General features: G+C 41.6%; 1 protein-coding gene across 1 annotated transcript; it reads right to left on the bottom strand.

Annotated features, from left to right (window-relative positions):
- Positions 1-1,839: 1,839 nt before the first annotated feature.
- On the bottom strand, positions 1,840-22,417 carry LOC140203304 (homeobox protein DBX2-like). The gene is made up of 4 exons (XM_072269317.1): positions 22,087-22,417; positions 18,240-18,335; positions 8,547-8,746; positions 1,840-2,598 (listed from the first exon to the last, which is right to left on the bottom strand). The coding sequence occupies exons 1-4, from the start codon at positions 22,415-22,417 to the stop codon at positions 2,284-2,286; spliced, it is 942 nt and encodes a 313-aa protein (XP_072125418.1). The 3' UTR covers positions 1,840-2,283.
- Positions 22,418-23,763: the final 1,346 nt, after the last annotated feature.

Genomic DNA, 23,763 nt, shown 5'->3' with positions numbered 1-23,763 from the left:
CTCCTTCTGGACAGGGGCAGGACTGTAACTCCTCCAGTTTTTATGTCACAAGAAAAATTCCAAATCATACTCCCTATCCTGTCATCCAAGTTATTTATATATTAGAAACAATACGGGTTATTTCCAGCTTCACCTCAGCACCACCCATTACCTTTGTAGGTAAAGTCAAGGCATTGCCAGGTGGATTTCCCAACCAAGTATTAATCAGGCTCATGGTTCTTATTGATCTCAGACAGGATCGGGCATCACCAGACTTGTATTAACAGAAGATTGTTAACTATGCTTGTCTAAATGATTAATTATAAAAATCAATGCCTATATTAATTAAAAATGGTGGTAATGCTAAACTCCATGACAAAGGCTCTCAGCTCACAATATCACCTGTTCATTTCCCTCCACAGATGCTGCCTGACCTGCTGAGTTCTTCCTACATTTCTTTGTTTTAGTGTTGCTATTACCTGCCATCTTTCCCAGAAGAAAATTCAATGCTGGAATATGTGCGATACTTAAACACGAGGATGTCTGCAGATGCTGGAAATCCAGAGCGACACGCTCGAAATGCTGGAGGAACTCAGCAGCTCAGGCAGCATCTATGGAAATGAATAAACAGTCGACATTTCGGGCCAAGACCCTTCTTCAGGACTGAGAAGGGAGGGGGGAAGATACCAGAATAAGAAAAAGGTGGATGGGGAGGAAAGGAGGCTAGCTGGAAGGTGATAGGTGAAACCAGGTGGGTAGGAAAGGTCAAGGGCTGGAAAAGAAGGAATCTGATAGGAGAGGAGGGTGGACCATGGAACAAAGGGAAGGAGGAGCGAACCCAGGGGGAAGATATAGGCAGGTGAGAAGCAGTAAAAGTTCAGAATGGGGAATTGGGGAGGGGGGTAATTTGAATACCAGAAGGAGAAATTGATATTCATGCCATCAGGTTTAAGGTTAATCAAATGGAATATAAGGTGTTACTCCTCCTCCCTGAGGGTGGCCTCATCGAGACACAAGAGGAGGCCATGGACTGAAACATTGGAACAGGAATGGGAATCGGAATTAAAATGTTTGGCCAGTGGGAAGTCCCGCTTGTGGCAGGTGGAGTGGAGGTGCTTGACGAAGTGGTCCCCCGGTTTACAATGGGTCTCACCAATGTAGAGGAGGCCTCATCGGAATCACCGGGCACAATAGACAACCCCAGCAGATTTGTAGGTGAAGTAATTGCAGGCTGCCTGCAGGACATCCTTAGGCTGTGATGGCTGTTAACACAAATGATGCATTTCACTGTATGTGTCGATGTACATGTGATATATAAATGAGTCTGAATCAGATAGTTCAACATTCATATCAATGGTCTTGTATTTCTTACCAACATAAAATGCAAAATACAAATCTAATCCTCTATTAGATTCCAGTTCATTCTGTTTTGTTTTAATACATCAAAATATAGTACATGGCAAATGAAAAATGCTGGGCAAGTGTAAAAACAATGTATATTTCACAGTCAAATTCTTTACTATGAAAACTTATCCCCATAGATTAGTTTTTGAAGATCTACAAATGAATTACTGCTTAAATGCAATAAAGTAAATTGACAGCATTGTTAGAGGCATACAATGTTTCATGGTGTCATCGATGCAGAAAATGTCTCCCCAAGCTGTGCTAGTTCCTATCATGACAGAAGAACAGATCACATGAAATACAGTACAACTATGAAGTTTATTATTGGTAACTTGTCAGAATTTAATATCCAGGTTACAGTTCTGGTCGCCTCGCTATAGGGAGGATTTTGAGGCTTTGGAGAGGGTGCAGAAGAGGTTTACCAGGAGGCTGCCTGGTTTAGAGGGCATGTGGCTATCATGAGAGGCTGGATAAACTTGGGTCGTTTTCTCTGGAGTGCCGGAGGATGAGGGAGATCTGATAGAGGTTTATAAGATTATGAGAGGCAAAGTTAAGAGTAGGCAGGGATTATCTGTTCCAGGGTTGAAATGTCTAATGTCAGAGGGCATGCATTGAAGGTGGGGGGGGGGGGTGGATAGATTCAAGGGGGATGTGAGGGGTAAGTTTTTTACTCAGAGAGAGGTGGATGCCTGGAATGGGCTGCCTGGTATGGTGGTAGAGGCAAATACATTAGAGGCTTTTAAGAGGGGCATTTAGATAGACACATGAATATAAGAAAGATGGAGGGATGTGAACATTGTGTAGGTAGGTGGGATTAGTGTTTGGGCATTTTTGATTTGCTTTTTAGCTGGTTCAGCATAACATTGTGGGCCAAAGTGGCTGTTCCTGAGCTGTACTGTTCTATGTGTCTTTTTGCTGGTGTACAGGGAGGGAGCGTGGGGAAGCTTTAAATAATTCTAATTTCACATCTGGAGCTCTGTTCTCGCCAGGGTGACTACTCTGAGACATCGACGAAATTGCAACATATTGGCACACAGACGACTGGCCCGTATGTGTTGATTTTCTGTCAGGATCATTTGCAATACTGTTGCTTGAATCAGAAGTTGAGAGCGGTTTCTCTTGTAACGTATGCTCCAGTGAACATACTTGTGAAAGCAATTCCCTCTCTTTAGTATTTCGCCATTTCATTCTTCGATTCTGGAACCAAATTTTTACCTTTTGAGTTGAAAATATCAATAACAGCATCAGTACAAATAACAAAATAATGAAATCAATAGCTTTTCAGTTCTCTAAATCCCTGTACTTAAGAAAATAATAAAATTACATCATTGTTAATAATTTAAAACAACTATCTACTTGAAAGTATGAAACTAATATAAAAACCTTTCTCAAGTTAAACAAAATCAGAAACAACTTAGTTAAGTATCAAACTAAATTCTCAATATTTATAGCAAAGGCATTGCAGAATGGTATAAAACTTTCAGTAAGAAGATGGTCACTAACTTCCTCTCCTAACTGGAGGGCTGAAATATAATAACCAACTGCATCTATTTTCTGTCTGTCTGTGGTGTATTTTGTGTTGTGTGTTTATTATTGGTAATTTGTCATATGGATTGGGGCGTGGTAGAAGTGAAGAGTATTCATGCTTGGTCTTTAGTTCAGTTTTAGTCTGGTTAGAGCAGGGGTAGGTCGAGGGAATGATTTTTTTTGTGTTGACCATTTAATTTTTTTTCTTTTACACCCCATTACTCTTCAGGGGCAAAGATCACTGACAGTAGCTCAGTATTAGGCCAGTCCTTCAATCTTACTCCAGGTACAGCCATCTTCTTGGGTATATCCCTCCTCTCCCAGGAATGGGGTCTTTGGAGCTCCTGTTGGCGTTTCTGTAGCACTGGGTTTTTAAAGGAATGGGGTTGCTAACTCCATGCCCAAACCCCTCTCCTTTCTCAACTGAGCCTGGGACCATCCATGGTGGAGTTTTGACCGTGTATCACTAACGTTTAAATACACTAAGATCCCTAATGTTTATTCCTGTTTGAATACGGTTATTCCACTTATTTCGTTATATCACTTGGTTTTGTTTCATTAGTTTTTTTATTGTTACAAGACACTTCATTTTAACTTTCTTCAACTTAGAACTTTGTTATTCATGGAGTGTGTCATACAGTGTCAACCACCACCTTCCCCCCATCACCGTCCTTAGTCCCTGAGCAGTTTTGGTTTGTTTAAAAGTAACCATTACAGCAACCTTTACATTTCCAATATCCCACTGTTCTTTCGACTGGGTAAATATTTGCTTTAACAAAACAGGCACCAGCATTATACACAGTCCCCTGTAACAAAGCTAATCAAAACTACTGCAGTCAAGTGCAAAGTGTTGCACTTTGGTAGGACCATCTAGGGGAGATCTTACACAGTGAATGGTGGGGCGCTGAGGAGTGTGGTAGAACAAAGGGATCTGGAAATACAGGTCTATAATCCATTGAAAGTGGTGTCACAGGTAGAGAGGGTCGTAACGAAAGCAGTTGGCACATTGGCCTCCATAAATCACTATATTGAGTACAGGAGCTGGGATGTTATGTTGAAGTTGTTTAAGACATTGGAGAGGCTTAGTTTGGAGTATTGTGAGCAGTTTTGGTCACCTACCTTCAGGAAAGATGTAAGTAGTGCTGAAGGAGTGCAGAGAAGATTTACAAGGATGTTGCCAGGTCTGGAGGATCTTAGATATAGGAAAAGATTGAATAGGTTAGGACTTTATTCCTTGGAACATAGAAGATTACGAGGAGATTTGATAGAGGTGTACAAAATTATGAGGGGTATAGATAGGGTAAATGTAAGCAGGTTGGGTGGAACTACAACTAGAGGTAATGGGTTAAGGGTGAAAGGTGAAAAGTTAAAGGGAACATGAGGGGAAACTTCTTCACTCAGAGGGTCATCAGAGTGTGGAACAGGCTGCCAGTGCAAATGGTGCATGTGAGCTCAATTTCAACATTTAAGAGAAGTTAGGGTAGGTACACGGATGGGAGGGGTAGGGAGGGCGATGGTCCGAGTGCAGATCAATGGGAGTTGGCAGTTTAAATGGTTTTGCACGGACTAGATGGGCCGAAAAGCCTGTTTCTGTGATGTACTTTTCTCTCATTCCATGACTCTGGTCAGCATACAAATCCATCATCCATTACTATTGTTGAATGCAAATTTAATTTGTCAACTCAGTATTTGTCATTTATCAGGTCCTTAAAGAAATTGTTTTATCTCTCACGTAATGAGTAGGAAGCTTACATTCAGCCTTCAGCCACTTCTGAAACTACAATTGTTGAAGAGATTTAAAGAGATTAGTTATCAGCTTTATTTGTCACATATACATCGGAACATACAGTGAAATGCGTTGTTTTGCGTCAAAGGCTAACATAGTCCGAGGATGTGTCGGGGGCAGCCTGCAAGTGTCAATATGCCCACAACTTACTACCTGTGCATCTTTGGAACGTATGTGGGAGGAAACCAGAGCATTAACATTCCCAACTTTTTTTTATGCCAAGAACCCCCACCATTAACCAACCGAGGGGGCCATGGACCCCATGTTGAGAACTTATGACCCAGAGGAAACCCATGTGGTCACGGGGAACATATACAAACTCCTTGAAGACAGCAGTGGGAATTGAACCCTGATTGCTTGCGCTGTAAAGCATCACTCTAACTGTACAATGTTTGGAAGTCAGTGTGATAAACAGTATATGATTAAAAACAGGAAGTGGACAGCCTACTTTGTCAGCTCTATAAGTTTAGTGTACTTTGCACTAGATACATACATAATCTGCATTGGATATGTTCAAATCTTTGTACAGCCTTGTATTTGACCATCTGCACAGGTAACGTTTAACTAAATTGTGAGCAGGTTTGGGCCCTTCATCTTAGAAAGGATGTGCTAAAACAGGAGAGGGTTCAAAGAAGGTTCACGAATATGATTCCAGGATTGAATGGCTTGTCATATGAAGAAAGTCTGATGGCTCTGGGCGTGTATTCACTAGAATTTAGAAGAATGAGGGGTAACTTATCAAATGGTGAATGACCTTGATAGAGTGGATGTCAAGAGGATATTTCCTGTGGTGGGAGAGTCTAAGATCAGAGGACACAGCCTCAGAATAGAGGCGTGTCCTTTTAGAACGGAGATAAGGAGGATTTTTGTTTTCAGCCAGAGAGTGGTGTATCAAGAAGTTGTGAAGGTCAAGCCTTTACTTATATTTAAGGCAGAGGTTGATAAATTCATGATTGTTCAGGGTATTAAAGGACATAGGGAGAAGGCAGGAGATTGGGGCAGAGAGGGAAATTGGATTAGCCAAGATGAAATGGTGGAGTAGACTTAATGGGCTAAATGGACTAACTCTGCTCCTATGTCTTAAGATCTTATGGTCTTATGGTCTTATGAGCTTCTTATCTTGATGGGGTTGGGTGAGGGTGGATGGAAATTCTGCTGAAACATTCAGGCTCAGGTTGACTCAGTATTTTATACAGAACCGTTTGACCTGGTGTCAGTGGGTGGACATTCAGCCAAGGACAAGGGACTGGAAGTTGATTATTAGGTGCCGACTCAGTGCCAGCACTACCAACATATTTATACAATCATGAAGGTGACACACTATACTTCATTGGGAGTTTGAAGGGATAAGCCCAATAACGTTCATAATTGTTGTAGCAAGTAAAGAGTCGAACTTGTGTCACAAGGAGAGGTTTATTTGAGAAGATTTGTTATGCCACTGAAGACTGCAGCACACTTGCACAGACGTGTTCGGACCATCAGTACGGAGGAGCCAATGCACAGAATCAACAAAAGTCGCATAGGGTTGTAGACTCAACCAGATCCAACGTGGGCAATGGCCTCCCCACCATCCAGGACAACTTCAAAAGGCAGTGCCTCAAGAAGGCGGCATCCATCTCTAAAGATCCTCACCACCCAGGACATGCCCTCTTCTCATTACTACCATCACAGGAGAGGTACAGGAGCCTTAAGATGCACACTCGGCTTTTTAGGAGCAGCTTCTTCCCCTCCACTACCTTACTACAATGCTCTCTTTTAGCACTATTTATTTATTTTATAGATATATTTCTTATAATTTTTATGCACTGTACTGCTGTGCAAAACAAGTTCCATGACATATGTGGTGATAATAAAACCTTATTCTAATTCTGGTATGATGATACAGTGGTTTGGCTTGGGGAAATGACTCCCAGTAATCTGCTTCTGAGAGCCACTGGCAGGCTGTGATACTGGGCAAGGATATGAGTGTGAAGCTTTAGCCGGGCTTGCATTCCGATTCTTGTAACTCCATACCATTGTTCCCTTGGCTTCAGGGTCAGGCTCTAATTTGGCTCCGTGAGGTTGTTAAAGCTCCCACTACCTATTAAATGCTCCCAATGATGTGCATCTCAAATGGCCTCTGACAACCAAGTCCAGCTCCTGGCCTTCATGAGGGGCTTAGCTACTAAGCCCAGCAGGACCATTTCGTCTGACAGGAGAAGAGGCAAAGGTGGGTTACTAGTACCTTAAAGCCAGTCGCTTCAGGCAGGCAGGGCTCGTCAGCTGTGGTTGGCAGCTCAGCTAGGAGAAGGAAAACTCTGATCTCAAACCTCCACAGTCTTGTGGCTATACCCACTCATAGGGTAGGTTTCGCAAGTAAACCCCAAGGAAAAGTCCAGAGCTGGAGTCCCTAAGGCAGTCCTGTGTTGAGTTCAATGCTGACTGGCAACTCCTGCGACGCTGATTATGTCAAACCGTATCAGTCTCTGCCGTTCCTTTGGGTTCATCGGTTGTGTGGAGAGAGAGAGAGCCAGCTACACGGGCAACAGCTTGCTCTTCATATTGTACTGCCCTGGCTTGCATACCTAGACAGCCAGGACACAACATTCGTGGTCAACCCTGACCGACAGAAGCCTCAGACTCAGGATCTGGCAGTCACATCATTCCATGGGGGTGTTTACTGAGGAATAAAGCAGCTGGGTATCTTTCTCAGGAGTAGATGTTAAGTCTAACTCAGTGTCAGTATCTGGAAAAGGTATTCTGCTTCCAGATTAGACCAGGTCAGCTCAGCTCAGACATTCAATAAACTATAAATATAAAGGCTTAGATTGAGTTCAGAATGGCCACAGACTGATCAAAGTTATAATGTTACACAGTTTGCTTCAATTACAAAATTACTGAGGTAGAAGAAGCAGGGGTCCACGGCCTAAAAAAGTTTGGGAACCCCTGAGCCAGAGGGAATTTGATGGGAATGTTAGAGCGAAGAACTTACAGGGATTTCAGAGGGGGAATGGGATTAATAGGATTGCTTTGTGAGCTGATTTATAATAGAGAAACAATGCATTTGATTGAATTGTTTTTCCATAGAACAGGTTTGGGCTGAAAGGTCTGTGATTTAACAATTAGACCATAAGACCATAAGACATAGGAGGAGAATTAGGCCATTTGGCCCATCGAGTCTGCTCTGCCACTCAATCAGGGCTGATCCTTTTATTCTCCCCACCCCCCCCAGCCCTACTCCCCAGCCTTCTCCCCGTAACCTTTGATGCCACATCCAATCAAGAATCTATCACTCTCTGCCTTAAACACACCCAATGACCTGGCCTCCACAGTTGTCTGTGGTAACAAATTCCACAAATTCACCATCCTCTGGCTAAAGAAATTTCTCCGCATCTCTGTTTTAGATAGACGCCCCTCTATCCTGAGGCTGTGCCCTCTTGTCCTAGACTCTCCCACCATGGGAAACACCCTTTCCACATCCACTCTGTCTCGGCCTTTCAACATTCGAAAGGCTTCAATGAGATCCACCCCCATCCTTCTAAATTCCATTGAGTACAGACCCAGAGCCATCAAACATTCCTCCTATGATAGCCCTTTCATTCCCCGAATCATCCTTGTGAACCTCCTCTGAACCCTCTCCAATATCAGCTCATTCTATGGCTCTGCAGTATATCTCTGCTGCAACCATTGTTTTGTGATCATTCTTACCTTAAAGCAGAGGTTTCCAACCTTTTTTTTATGCCATGGAGCCTTTCCATTAACCCATGGGTTCATGGATCTCAGGTTGAGAACCCCTGCTTTAGTGTATAAAATATGAACTACAGAATAAGATTTTGTTCATGAGTGAATTCAATAGACTGGTATAATGTACCTGAGAGTCTTTAAGACCAAGGTGAGTGGCCAGTTTCTTCCTGTCTGTCTTACTAATGTATTTCTGCTTCTGAAAGGTCTTCTCCAGAGACTTCCGTTGTTCTTCAGAAAAGACCACTCTTCGCAGGATTCCTCGTCGCACCTTATTGTGACTAACCTGAGGCCAAAGGGGAAATTCACAGCTCCTGAAAGAACTGTTAACTGGAGAGCAAAACAGTATATATTTAGGAATACAGGACATTTTATACAGATGCCCAACTAGAATTTATTTTATTTCTTACATCCATCACACAAACATGAGGGAGTAAAAATCTTTATGCTGCATCTCCATCACAACGTGCAAGCAATAAGGAAGGGAAATGTGGAGGCTATTGCCCAGACACTAAGAACATAGAACATAGAAATCTACAGCACATCACAGGCCCTTCGGCCCACAATGTGGTGCTGACCATGTAACCTACACTAGAAACTGCCTAGAATTTGCCTATCGCAAAGCCCTCTATTTTTCTAAGCTCCATGTACATAAGAGTCTCTTAAAAGACCCTATTGTATCCGCTTCCACCACCACCACTGTCGGCAGTGCCATTTCACTCTCTGTGTGAAAAACTTACCCCTCAGTATCGACTTCCCAGCACCTTAAAACTATATCCCATCATGTTAGCCACTTCAGCCTGGGAAAAAGGAAGTTAAGATTGTATACATAATTGCTTTGTATACATGTATGCACAGTCAGATATGCAATCAGATCATCTGCTGTACATTATGGTACATCCGCAGTTGAACATGGAAATAGCATGATAACTATCTGTGTTCTGCAAACTATTTCACAAACTTCTCCGCTGTAACCACGGGAAATCAGTGATTTGAGGAAAATTACAGGACCTGTAAACTGCTCAGCTCATAAAATACACTGATTAATTAGCACTGCCGCATGGGGGGGGGGGTAAGATTTCAATGATATGCTAAGCCTTAATTAATGCTTAATACTGACTTGCTTCTTGAAAAAGGTACATTTTTGTTCTGAGGATTACTATTCAATGGAGCATCAAAATATAGTGGACCTTTAAGTCATTGTTTTTATTCCTGTTTGAAATGTTAGTATGTATTTAATATTTCAATAATATTTGAGTAATCTTGTATATATACTGGTTGATTAAGCATTCCTGCTCATTTAAATAACTCATTATGGATTATATGTATAAGTACATGAATTGCATACGTCATCATGCTACCACATGATACCTGTGCGCCTCGCTTAAAATAAATAGTTTAGGCTCACATTTCAGACTCCTGTGTCTTCCTCTGAATTCTTTTAATGTTTTGAAGTTATAAAACATAATAGTTAGCTCCATCTTAATCTCATGTCTATATTTCCCACTTCATAAGCCAGAGTATGAAATTTTAACTTTTAATCCCTGGTTTGCTCTCGGTGAGAATTCAGGCTGCTGAGCTAAAGTGATGAGAATTCACCAGAAATTCCCCAGAATTGACATCTAACAGAAAACCATGTTTTCGAGGAAATCAAGAAAGCATTTAAGAGAAAGTTGGATAAGTACATGGATGGGAGGGGTATGGACAGCTATGGTTCAAATTCAGGTTGATGGGACTAGGCAGAATGGTACTTTAGCATGGATCAGATGGGCTGAATGGCCTATATCTGTGCTGTAGTGCTCAATGACTATATGACTAAAAGGATAAGTCCATGCCAACAGACGTATGTTCTTTGTGGGCAACATACCTCAAAAGCAAGAAGCAACTGGTGACCACAAAGTCTATGGATCTATTCCATTAATATCCAATATGGCACAAAACATGAGTCTAGAAATCTCAGTGTGCCCTTAAATCTTTGTGTGCCCTTAAAGTTCAACAGTTCCCAAAGCCTAAAGCTTCCAGTGCAACTAATGTGTACCACAAACTATCCAAATCAGAATAGTACACCTGGTACACAACTTCAAGGCTGACTTAGGACAGACAGGATATATAGGCCCAATTGACTCTGTGTCCAGTCAGTTGAGCAGTGGGAATTGGAGTTTTGCACTGGCACTTGCTTGTTGAAGAATGGATACAGTACTTTCAACAGGTGGGGAAGGAGTGTAAGCGAATGTGAAATTGTGATACCCAACTGCATTTTGGATGGATGAGCAGGAGAGATGCCTCTGAAGAGGGATGGCTTGGGTGGATTGGTGTAGTGACAGATTGTGGGTTAAGACTTTGAACTCAATCTCTGCAAGGTGAAGGGACAGTGGGGTGGAAAGGAATTAATTTAAGTGCAAATGTCCCAATCCAGTTCTCTGCTGGAAAGGCCAGCTTCTCCCAGGAGTCGTTAATAATAGTTGCACTTGGGACATCATGGTCTAAGTTCTCCCATAGTAACAGAAACTGAGTGACGCACATCAAACAGCATCAGCCTACGTGTTCCTAATGGGGTGTATGGTGTGTCCAGAGAGGGGAAGTACCTCTGGTGAAGGGGCTTGTCATGACTGTTCTCGGGCAGCTCGCTCACCTTTGGTCCCCACCAGACAGTCAGCTCCCACCTGTGGTTCCAGCTAGCATATGACAGCAGCCACGTCCTTGTACACTGCTTCAACAAGTGGGTTAAACCAAGTGAGGGTAGCTGGCGGCCTCGTACCCCAGTGAGATAGGGACATACCTGTCCTAGCATGCAAATTCAGCTGCAGCAGACTGGGCGAATGAGATCTACAGTGAGATCCAATGGCCAGGAAGGCAGTTCTGCAATGCTTTGTGGAGAGCGAAGGGCATGACAAGGCACAGAAGATGTCATGGTCATCCACTGTAACCAGGGAAGACCCCAGTTTGTGACGCTTGTTCGTACCATTGGACCTGGACTTCTGAGGTTAAGACAGTGGAACTGCCCCAGTGCAACTTTAAAAGCTCTCCTGCATAGGCTTCCTGTTATCAGACGTGCTGGACTACCGCCTATGTGCACCTATTGTACTAGGTATATCTGGAGTATAAGGCGAATTTAAGGAAACACTTGGCTGAATTTTCAGATTGACCCAAACCAATCCAGATGGATTTAACTATTACTGCATATCTCTCAGGAAAATAGTGTTTTAACTTCCAACTGCATTGCACATTTGAATTTCAAGGTGGTTTTACTTGTTTGGTATGGAAATATGCTTATTCTCAATAAATGGACTTTTAACAATCTAAAATGCATAAAAGATTATAAAGTAGCATTTAGTAATTGAATAAATAAGTTTCTGCTTTGGTTCCTTACTTTACATGCTTCTTACCAAGCATCCTGGATTCACAATTTGCAATTCCACTTATTTCCCCATTTTGCTTCCTCATACTTTCGGGTGTATACTGTACTATGAATTTTGCACTGCTGATCATGAAAATCACCATGATATTTCCCTATCACACATTATTTTTTTGAAATCACCTATATTTGTTATTTTAATTCATAATTTAAGACTGAATAATTGATGCCAAGTTTAAGGAAGCCATCTATGTTGGTCCACAAATCAAACAGGTCATCAATGACAGGCAATTTAAAGAATTTCTAGTGGGAGCAGAGAAAATCACATGGAAGCATTCAAGGATGTTGTTGAAAATTTTCTTGACAACTACGGAGCACCAAACTATATGCATCTGGTTGACAACGTACTTCAAGCATACAAAACCATAAAGTGCAATGTGTCATTAAAGATTCATTATCTGCATTCCCATTTAGGCTTCTTCCCTGCAAATCTCGGCGCTGTCAGTGATGAGCGTGGTGAAAGGTTTCCCTAGAACATTGCGGTCATGGAGAAACTGTGTCAGGGCAACTGGAATCCATCAAACAACACACACAAAATGCTGGAGGAATTCGGCAGGCCAGGCAACATCTATGGAAAAATGTAAACAATCAACGTTTTGGGCCGAAATTCTTCATCAGGGCTGATCATAAGACCATAAGATACAGTAGAATCAGGCCACTCAGTTCATCGTGTCTGCTTCGCCAATTCATCGTGACTGATCCATTTTTCCTCTCAGTCCCAATCTCTCACCTTCTCTCTATATCCCTTCATGCCCTAGCCAATCAAGAATCTATAAACCTTTGTCTTAAATATACATAAAGACTCGACAGCTTCATGTAGCAAAGAATTCCACAGATTCACCACTTTCTGGCTGAAGAAATTCTTCTTTATCTCTGTTCTAAAAGAATGTTCCTCTATTCTGAAGCTGTGTCCTCTGGTCTTAGAGTCTCCCACCATAAGAAACATTCTCTCCAGATCCACTCTATCAAGGCCTTTCACCATTCAATAGGTTTCAATGAGGTCACCCCTCATTCTTCTGAATTCTAGTGAATACAGGCCCAGGGCCATCATACGCTCTTCATATGACAAGCCATTCAATCCTGGAATCATTTTTGTGAACCTACTTTGAACCTTCTCCAGTTTTAGCACATCCTTTTTAAGATAAGCGGCCCAAACCTACCCACAAAACTTCAGGCGAGGCCTTACCAGTGCTTTATGTAGCGTTACGTAAGTCTAGGGGAAATCCCACCCAGCACCTGCCTCAACGCTCCCCACAGGGTCGGTTGCTGCCCGAATCAATCCCAAACATCAACACCCAGTAAATTTTAACAAGTACACTTTATAGATATTACTAATTCTATGACATTAATATAAATTCGATACAGTAAGGGAAGTAATGAAAAAAAATTGCCAACGCTTATCAAAGTCCAAGTTCTTCGCGCGCAACCATTGGAGCTCAATCGATTCCTGAAGACCACCCGAATCCTGTCGACTCACGGCTCGGGACAACCCGGAGTGATCGATCAGAGCCTCTCCGCACGTCTACTGTCCTCCCCGTCTCTCCTCCGACTCCCCGTCTCTCCACCGTCCTCCCCGCCTCTCCTCCGACTTCCCGTCAAAAACCCCCTCCACCGTCCTCCTCGTCTCTCCTCCGACTCCCCGTCAAAAACCCTGTCCACCGTCCTCCTCGTCTCTCCTCCGACTCCCCGTCTCTCCTCCGACTCCCCATCTCTCCACCGTCCTCCCCGTCTCTCCTCTGACTCCCTGTCTCTCCACCGTCCTCTCCGTCTCTCCTCCGACTCCCCATCTCTCCACCGTCCTCCCCGTCTCTCCTCTGACTCCCTGTCTCTCCACCGTCCGCCCCGTCTCTCCTCCGACTCCCCCCCCAAAAACCCCCGCACGTCTGCCATCCTCCCCGTCTCTCCTCCGACTCCCCGTCTCTCCACCATCCTCCCCATCTCTCCTCCGACTCCCCGTCTCTCCTCTGACTCCCCTCCAAAAACCCCATCCACCATCCTCCTCGTCTCTCCTCCGACTCCCCGTCAAAACCCCTGTCTCTCCTCCGACTCCCCCCCAAAAACCCGGTCCACAGTCATATGATACAGCATGGTATGCGAAAACAAAACGATACATGAACACCCATTGGCTAATAGCACCCTGCTGTCTCTAATAACCCAAGCAACTGTCTCGTTAGAGACTTTCTCAGCATTTCCCAGTATAACGTAACAAAGAAGCTATTTTAAATTTAATGAAAAAGAAAGACCCCGTACATTTATAAAGTCTCAACATTACATCCTTGCTTTTATATTCTAGTCCTCTTGAGACAAATGCTAACATTGCATTTGCCTTCTTCACCACAGACTCAACCTGCAAATTAACCTATAGGGAATCCTGGACAAGAAAGCCCAGGTCCCTTTGCACTGCTGAAGGGTCTCAGCCCAAAACGTTGACTGTACTTTTTTCCATAGATGCTGCCCGGCCTGCTGAGTTCTTCCAGCATTTTGTGTGTGTTGCTTTGGATTTCCAGCGTCTGCAGATTTTCTCTTATTTGGAATCCATCACTGCTGGCTGATTATTGTTGGACACTTAAGTGAGAAGCCTCAAACACTGAGTACACATGAAAATCATCAACAAAAACTTTTTATCTTTGTTGAACTATTGCAAAGCATCAGTACCGTTAAACAATTAAACACATTATATTCAATACAAGTTAATTTCTTGTTTCTCCAAGTTCCTACGTGATACAAGTTGTCTGGAATGATAATTGTGTTTGGCTTCAAGCAGTCTATCATAATAAAATTTCTGAGGAAGCAACACTTCTGAAAAAATTTCAAACAACCAGAATTCTGCAGATGCTGGAAATTCAAGCAACACACATAAAAGTTGCTGGTGAACGCAGCAGGCCAGGCAGCATCTCTAGGAAGAGGTACAGTCAACGTTTCAGGCTGAGACCCTTGCTCGGCCTGAAACGTCGACTGCACCTCTTCCTAGACATGCTGCCTGGCCTGCTGCATTCACCAGCAACTTTTATGTGTGTTGTTTGAAAAAATTTGTTGTCCAGTGTAACTGGTGAAAATCACTAATAGGATAACACATCCATCAGCATACCACAATATTAGTCTAAAACTAACTGGGTTTTACAATATTAGCATTTCTTTACACTATTGATTAATCAGTAAACCACTCAGTGCATCAATAAGCTATTAATAACAAAACTGAAATTGGTACAGCCATTATCTACAGAACAGATCAGTATGTCTATTATTAACTTGTATAGTCAGGAATTTGTTCAGTACTCTTAATTCCACTGCTGAGTTTCATGGATTCAATGAAATTTGATTAATGATGATTTATATTTATGCAATTTGTATTTTGATAAGCAGACAACCAACACTGGTGATATCTGACAAGTTAAAACCACCAAAGGCTTCTCCAATGGTTTAGAGGATTAATGAATCCATCCGTTAAAGGTAGCAAACATTTATGCGTATAAAATATAACCATACGTGCATTTGGAAAAGAGTAAGAAGTTTTACAAGGATATATAGAAACCAGAAAAACAAATTTAAAAAATAGTATTTTGATGGATCCTGTGCCAAATATTATTTTACATGTACAGTTTCAGAATCAAAATCAGGTTTAATATCACCGGCATATCTCATGAAATTAGCTGTCTGTGCAGTAGCAGAACAATGAAATATATAATAACAGAAAAAAATGTAAAAATAGAAGTAAAAAATAGTGAGGTAGTGTTCATGGGTTCAATGCCTATTCAGAAGTTGGCTGGCAGAGGGGAAGAAGCTGTCCCTGAATTGTTGAGTGTGTGCCTTCAGGCTCCTTCCTGATGGTAGCAATGAGAACAAGGTGTGACCTGGATGATGGGGGTCCTTTTTGAGGCATCGCTCCTTGAAATATTCTTGGACATTATGGATACTAGTGTCCATGACGGAACTGTTTACAACCATTTGCAGGTTATTCTGATCTTGCACAATAGCCTTCCCCACCCCCAATACCAGATGGTGATGGATCCGATTAGAATGCTCTCCATGGTACAGAAATTTGTGAGTGTCTTTGGTGAAATATCAAATCTGCTCAAACTCCAAACGAAGCACAGCCACTGTCGTGCCTTCTTTGTAGTTGAATCGATGACTGCACTAGATCACTTAATCTCCTCATTTTTGGAACATTGTCTTCTCTGTCCTCAAATTACCACCCTGCACTGAACTTCTAATCTAACTCTTTATCACCTTAGAATTTGATAACTATCCTAAACTGATACCACTTTTCAACTTGCTATTCACTGCAAACTTCCACTCACTCATAATGCCACCACCTTATTCTTTCCAGAATCCTTCCTGAGATTCCACTAAACTCTCTTTGCCCTTACACTGCTCCTAAAATACTTCATTCTCAATCTTTCCATGCCTCCATGATCCAACCTATGTTATCCTAAGACTCCTGTTAGACCAAGATCCATAGTTTTATGTTTCATCCATTGGCAGACACTCTCTCAATCATGTTGTTTTTCCTCCTTGATTTTTTCCCTCAAATTCCAACATATTTATCCCATTCTGTAGTCAAAAGCCTGCTAGAAATTTCAGCATTTTAAAGTGCTGAAAGAGAGGAAAAAGAAAAAGCCTGGAATTATCTTTCCAGACACATCAAAGTTGCTGGTGAACGCAGCAGGCCAGGCAGCATCTCTAGGAAGAGGTACAGTCGACGTTTCAGGCTGAGAACCTTCCTCAGGACTAACTGAAGGAAGAGCTAGTAGTCCTGATGAAGGATCTCAGCCCGAAACGTCAACTGTACCTCTTCCTAGAGATGCTGCCTGGCCTGCTGCGTTCACCAGCAACTTTGATGTGTCTGGCTTGAATTTCCAGCATCTGCAGATTTCCTCGTGTTTGGAATTATCTTTGCCAAGTTGGCAGCCAAAAGCCGTGGGATTTTAGACAGCTGGAGATATAATCATATTACATGAGAATATAAGAAATTGGAGCAGGAGTCGGCCATCTGGCCCACCAAGTCTGTTCTGCCATTCAATAAGGTCATGTCTGATCTGGCCAATGACTCAGCTCCAGCTACCTGCCTTTTCCCCATCACCTTTAATTCTCCTGCTCTGCAAAAATCTGTCCACCTGCGTCTTAAGTATATTTACTGAGGTAGCTTCTACTGCTTCTTTAGGCAGAAATTTCTACAGATTCACGACTCTCTGGGAAAAGCCATTTCTCCTCACCTCTGTCCTAAATCTATTTCACTGGATCTTGTGGCCATATCCCTGGATCTAGTCTCATTCACCAGTGAAAACAACTTTCCTGCCCCTATCTTACCTATCCCTTTATACATTTCTATAAGATCCCCTCTCATTTTTCTGTATTCCAGTGAGTATAGTCCCAAGTGACTGAATCTCTCCTCGTAGGCTAACCCCCTCTTCTCTGGAATCAACCAAACAAAAATGTAAGCTGTGGCTTGCTCCCTTGATCCACTGATTCCCATTCAGGTAGACAGGAGGTTGCACCCTGAAAGTCTATAAAAGTCGATTTCATTAATGTCTCAATGAACTGATCCCAATGATGGTTCTTTGCGGGATCCCCCAGTGGAATGTGAGAGACAGGAGCAAAGACTTGGAAACAGACCTTTATTTATGGCCGGATGAAAGGGCACCTGACCCCCGTCCAGTACTTTCTTAACACAGGCTGATTTGAAAAGTTCATCTGCGCTGTGAAAAATAGTGGCGAGGTCGCGTGTGGATGAAGGAAGTGAAAGTGGCGATTGGTCACGGCCCTGTTCCCCATTGTGTGGATGCCACCGCCACAGTAAGACGCTCGGTGGGAAAGCGGCAGCCCCCGCAAATTGTTTTCAAAGAGTCTCAGCTCATTAAACAGCCAGAATTTGCTGCCTCACTTGTCAAGAAGCATTCACGTTTGCAACTCAGCTTTCCAAGGGATTTTTTTCATCTTATGTCACCGCAAATCGGAATTCACTAAACAGCCACTTTGACATTGCTTGTGGAAAGCCAGTGTAATCCCTATAAAGTGCCATCAATGCATTTTATTATTTTTGATATTGAGAAGGCATTAATGCTCTTCGTTATAATTACGCTGAATCAAATTTGTTTATAATTTGCGCAGGTGATTTATAAATAAAAGTAATTTTTTCCAGAGGGCAAGAAATTTCCCAAAGAATGTTGAGATAGATTGAATATAAGCCATGATTTCATACTACCATAATGTATGCTGATGTTAATGACTTTTTAAGCCAGTGGAGATTTGCAAAATGTCATTGAGATGGGTATCCACAGAGATGACAATACATTAACTGTCCGGCTGTAATGTGGCATTTGACATGGAGCCATTTTCAGACCACATGAAATCGTATTGCTACGGTATACAAAACAAATCAGGCATTACTGATGCAGCACAAAAACTTACTTGGAAAATCAGTGGGGGAGACCCGGTGCTGACAGGACCCACCACAGCACGCCAACAGGACCTGCGGGAAACTTGGCAGAAAACACTTCGGTAAACCTATACAAATTGAACAAAAATTATCAGATAAGCAGTTGTACTGCCAACTTTATCCAATCTAAATGAGAATATTATCATGTCTTAAAATAATGCTGAAACAATCTTATGAGTTAGAGACATGACTTTAAAATATACAGTGCCTTGTAAAAGTATTCGGTCCGCAAGCCTTTGTTCACATAGATGTGTATTACAACCAGGGAATTTGATCAATTTAACTGAGGATTTTTATTTGTGAATCACATGCTCCTTTTTTCACAGTAAAGCCCAAAAACAAGGAAAATTGTAAAGCATGGAAAACTAAAAACTCAAAGCTGAAATGTCAGTAGTTCAAAAGTATTCATCCCCTCCCCCCCCCCCCCCCCCCCGGCTCTTCCTCAGCACTTAGTTAAGCCACCTCTTGCAACTACTACAGCCAGGAGTCTTTTTGGATAAGTCTCTGTTAGCTTTGCACAATGTGATGGAGCAAGGTTTGCCCACTCCTTGTAAAATTGCTCAAGCTGTGCCAATTTAGTTGGAGAGTGGTGGTGGACAGCAATCTTGAGATCTTGCCAGAGATGTTTGATCGAGTTAAGGTCAGGACTCTGACTGGGCCACTCAAGGACATTAATTATCTTCATGTGAAGCCACCCCACGGTTGCTCTGGCAGTGTGCTCTGGGTCATTGTCCTGCTGAAATACAAACTTCCACAACAGTTCAAGCTTTCTGGCAGAGGCTAGCGAGTTTTTAACCAGGATCTCTCTGTACTTAGCAGAATTCATCTTCCCATCAATCCTGACATTATTTCCAGTCCCTGCTGCTGAAAAGCAATCCCATAGAAAAATGCTACTCCCACCATACTTTACAGTAGGAATGGTGTTACCTGGCTAATGCGCAGTATTAGATTTAGGCCACACATACCACTTATGTTGAGGCCAAAAAGTTCACTTTAGTCTCATCCGACCACAAGACCTTTTTTCACATTTTTACAATATCTTCAAAGTGATGCTCTTTATGGGCAAGGAACTGTAGATGTGGCATAAGTCTAATACTGTGCATCAGCCAAGTAACAATATTTTCCCCGTTTTTTTCTGGGCTCCACCGTAAAAATGGCAGCTATGGAATTTTTGGGACATTTACTGAGGAAAGAGAAGTTCAAACATCTTGCAGTGACGGGAAAAATTGATGGAAGAAAAAGTCATGGTTGACAGCACATGATATTCATGAGTTACAACAAAATCTTCGGGAGCTTAATAGAACACCTCAAATTAAAGACAGATGGAAGACCGTGATTGCTCACGTCATATGACACAGCGAATAATGATGATGATGACAGAAAATAGGAGCACATGATTCACAAATAAAAACTCTCAGTTAAATTGATCAAAATCTCTCGTGTGATACCATTTATGTGAACAGAGGATTGGGAGCTGAATACTTTTGCAAGGCACTGTATTTTAGAATATAAAATAGAAAGTTCTGTATCTTTAAAGGTTCAGGTGTGGCTTGAACTTTCTTTTACTCCAAGTCAGCACAAAAAGACCTTTTGTTCTGCATATAACTGAAGAAATAAACTTCTTAAGATTGCTTGCTTTAGCAGAAGTGCAAAACATCTTTCAGCATTTTAGAAATAGATTTTAGCTTTTTTTAATTTTAATTCTTAGAATGGAAGTAATTGCAGGAGCCAAATGGGGTATCTTCTACTTTCAAAAACATCAAAAAGGTCCCAAACCAGGGGTTCCAAACCTGGAGTCCACAAACCCCTCGGTTAATGGTCAGGCTCCATGCCATAAAAAAGGTTGAGAACCTCTTGTCCCAAACGAGTAACAAAATGGGCTTCTGACTCCTTTTAAACATGACTTTACAGAAATCTTCCATGTTGTTTTAACCTATGCTATTTCAAACTGATGAAAGATGTTTTCAGTGGGGATCACAGACTGTTTAGACTTTTGGTTACCTTTTCCATTTAATTTCATATTACATTAATGCAAAATTTGCCATTCAAGACCAGTTGAACTTTCAACTAATCCCAGTGATGTCTATAGATAGCTCACACCATCCTTTGCTTGATAACACAAAGAGCAAGAATTACAACTAAGAGACTCCATTGAGTCATGCAAAATAAGAGAATGAGAAAAAAAGATTATCAGTACCAGAGCACAGCAGCGTAGTGATTAACACAACACCTTAAAGTACAGGCAACCCAGGTTCAATTCCTGTCACTGCCTACCATGCATTTATACGTTCTTCCTGTGACCGCATGGGTTTCCTCCATGTGCTACGGTTTCCTCCCACAGTTCAAAGACTAGGTTAGTTAGTCATTGTAAATTGCCTGATGGTTAGGCTCAGATTAGGTTGGGGTTGCTGGACGGCGTGGCGCAAAGGGCTAGGAGGGCCTGTTGCTCGCAGTATCTCAATAAATAAATAAAAAGGACAATCGTTTAGTGAGCCTGCTGTACAAGTGCAATGTTTCCTTTAGCTCAGACTGCTTTAGGAATTTTAATTTCATTAGAATTCACTTTAACACAGGAAGTAAAATATTTGAGTGGCATCGTAAAATGTAAGGAGGGGGCACCATTAACGGTTTATAAGTCGTACATTCTACAATACTCTTAAAAAATTCTCCTTACTTTATGGAACCAAAGCAGTCCGGTATGTTTCAAGAAATGACTTCACCACCCCTGGCAACATTTGTTATTGCCATGTACTGGGTCAGATGTGTCCCAATTAACAGGCGTCCACTGTATTTATCTGTATGGCATCTGGCCAAAATACCTTTGGTCACATGGCATTGAACATAAATCCTATTATCAGAATTTATGGGCTGGTGAATTTGTCATCTTTTTTTTAGTTTAAACATGATAAATGCAAAGGATATCTGACTACCCGCCCGAATTTAATATACAGTATATCTCAAGTGTAAAATGTGCAACTATCAAGTCCAAGTGAACGAGGTGTTGGCCTATTGATAACTTGTTTTAAAACACAAATATAAAACGCTTCAATCAGACGGCAATTAATTGTATGCCCAATGGATAAACAGGCAGGTGAATGTGCCACCTGCCCTGTCCACTGAAATTGAGAGATCCAACATGTGTGTTTATCACTTTTATAATTCATTTACTTCTATGTGCTAACAGTTATTGTTTCGTCCGAATATTTTTTGAACATTTGTGAACATCCCTGAGCTAGACAAGGACGTCATTCGGTGTAAATTCAGATTGTGCGATGCAGCCTCCTACAACGGAGCTGTCATCAGTTCGGATTTAGAATGGACAGATCATGATTTATGGAACCACTTTTATGTTAATCTGCTTCACACCGGTGCCAAACACTGTACTTCGCACCTCAACGAATACGTCTAAAAGGGGTAGTAATTTCGTCTAAAGGGATAGTAATTTCGTCTGAAGGGTTAGTAATTACGTCTAAAGGCATAGTAATTTTGTCTAAAGGGGTTAGTAATTTCGTCTAAAGGGTTAGTAATTTCGTTCAATATTTAAGAGCTAAGAGGACAAATAAAACGATTAGAAAAAATTAGAATATTTGGGAATGCAGAATTATCGATGGGCAATTTATTACTAATTAATAATTCCATCCAATAAGTTTAGAGTAATATATGTTAAATAGATATTAACAAAAACATAATAACATTAATGAATGAAGATTTTAAAGGTTAACATGACGCGGTTAAAAAGCGATGTTAAAATCATAAGTATTAAAGCTCCAGAATACAATATGGTCTTCTTTCTAAAGAGGAAATGGTGTGAAACCTTACCTATTTCGGGGTATGTGACTGTTTGGCTGGTGGAGGTGACTGCAGCCGGCTGGTTGTCTGAGGGGTTAACGAGCTGAAAGGAGCATCTTGTAGGATGTGGACCTCCCGATGGGCCGATTTGTTCCGCAGTTTGGTGCACTTTCACTGGCACAGGGTTTGCAGGAATCGGTCGAAGCGGGGAATTCAAGGGACTGTTTATCCGAAGCAAATTGTCAATGAGAAAACTTTTGCCCAAGTTGTGGAAAGCAGGGAGCTGAGGTGAATGGAGGTGAGTAGATTGGCCCAGCACCTCCCAGGATACTGAGGGTGTTGGAATCAGGCTAGGAAGCATGATGGAGAACAAGGTAATAATGTTGTACAGTACTCAGATTGCTTTCCTTACTCGCTACACTTAATTTCGAAGGCGAACACAGCTGAAAAAGGCCGTCCCTTGCTAAAGAGCGACTCTTCTAAATGTTATAACTTTTTGGAGGAAAAAAAGTCTTGAGCCTTCCTTTCTCAGAGCAGTGTGACGTGATTGGCCCGAAGGTTTACATGTGATTCTGCCCTGGGATTAGTAACATAATTATACTAAGAGGGGAGGTGTGTCCACCATACTCCATGTAGAGACGAATTCCAACTAAATGGTGAACCATGCCAAATTTCATTAACATTAAGACGATGGATTAAATCTCAAATGCGATTTTGCTCATTAATGGGCACTTTTTTTTAAACAATCTCTGCCCTCGTACTGGGAACAAATTCCTAAGCACCGTTTGAACACGGCTGGTGTCGATATACAAAGGGATCTATACGAATCCGATGTTGTGTTTATACATATCTATTTTACAATTTGTAATTTCGATATCTAATCACAAAAATCAAAAGAAAGTAAAAATTTAAAGATCTCAAAGAGTTCACTCAGTGCTATCCCTGGTAAAAATACAGACTGTTCGATGCCAATGAACAGAACGTCAGCCACATTTTGTAGTTTGGTGGTAAGTGCTGAGGAATGAGAGTCATTGGAACTTCAGCGATCACCTACCTGTTCGAATCGGTCTATCAATTTATCAGTTTCTAAACCCAGAGATGGCAAATTAATTGGCAGTTTCTCTTTCTAAAACCGAAATCATTTTCGCCAAACGACAGATTAAATCGGTCGAGAATCTTAAATGAATAACTAGTAAAGGAACTATATTGAGGTATCATTTCCGTTTTATCTGGCGCCAGGTTAACATCGTCAATAACTATTCTGTGCGTGCTACCAAATACCAACATATTCAACGATAATTCCTTTTGAATTATCCGACAGCGATATAAATGCCGTGATTATAATTTTAACTATAGTGCGGGTCGGACACGTTCGATAAATACGATAAATCATTTCACGTTTGAAAATTGTGAAAAATCTGAAATGTTTTGCTTCTGCATCTCACAATTTCCATATAGATTTGTTAAAAAAAAGTTCAGGGCGTTTTCAGTGTTATTTGTGAAATCTCCTAAAGGTGGGACGGCTAATTTTTCATTCTTGGTGTAGTTTGAAGGCCAGACAAGTTCAAAATGTCCGCCCCACAAACTGGTTCCAAATACTGAGTCGATTCCATTCTTTGCTTTTATAATTATAAGGTTTCAGAGAACATGTGTTCTCAAGAGTTTTCTGATATAGATCTTTTTTGAGATTAACGAAGATTTTGTTTA

The sequence above is a fragment of the Mobula birostris genome, chromosome 9 (genome assembly GCF_030028105.1).
Source record: "Mobula birostris isolate sMobBir1 chromosome 9, sMobBir1.hap1, whole genome shotgun sequence".
Lineage (NCBI taxonomy): Eukaryota > Metazoa > Chordata > Chondrichthyes > Myliobatiformes > Myliobatidae > Mobula > Mobula birostris.
This window is presented reverse-complemented; position numbering and strand designations above follow the sequence as displayed.

Excerpts from the sequence above, each read along its gene's own strand:
- LOC140203304 (XM_072269317.1), bottom strand. The coding sequence starts at position 22,417 with ATGCTTCCTAGCCTGATTCCAACACCCTCAGTATCCTGGGAGGTGCTG. Across the intron at positions 8,747-18,239 it reads CTCCCCCACTGATTTTCCAA|TTAACAGTTCTTTCAGGAGC; the intron begins GTAAGTTTTTGT and ends TTTGCTCTCCAG. Across the intron at positions 2,599-8,546 it reads TTGGTCTTAAAGACTCTCAG|GTAAAAATTTGGTTCCAGAA; the intron begins GTACATTATACC and ends TCAACTCAAAAG.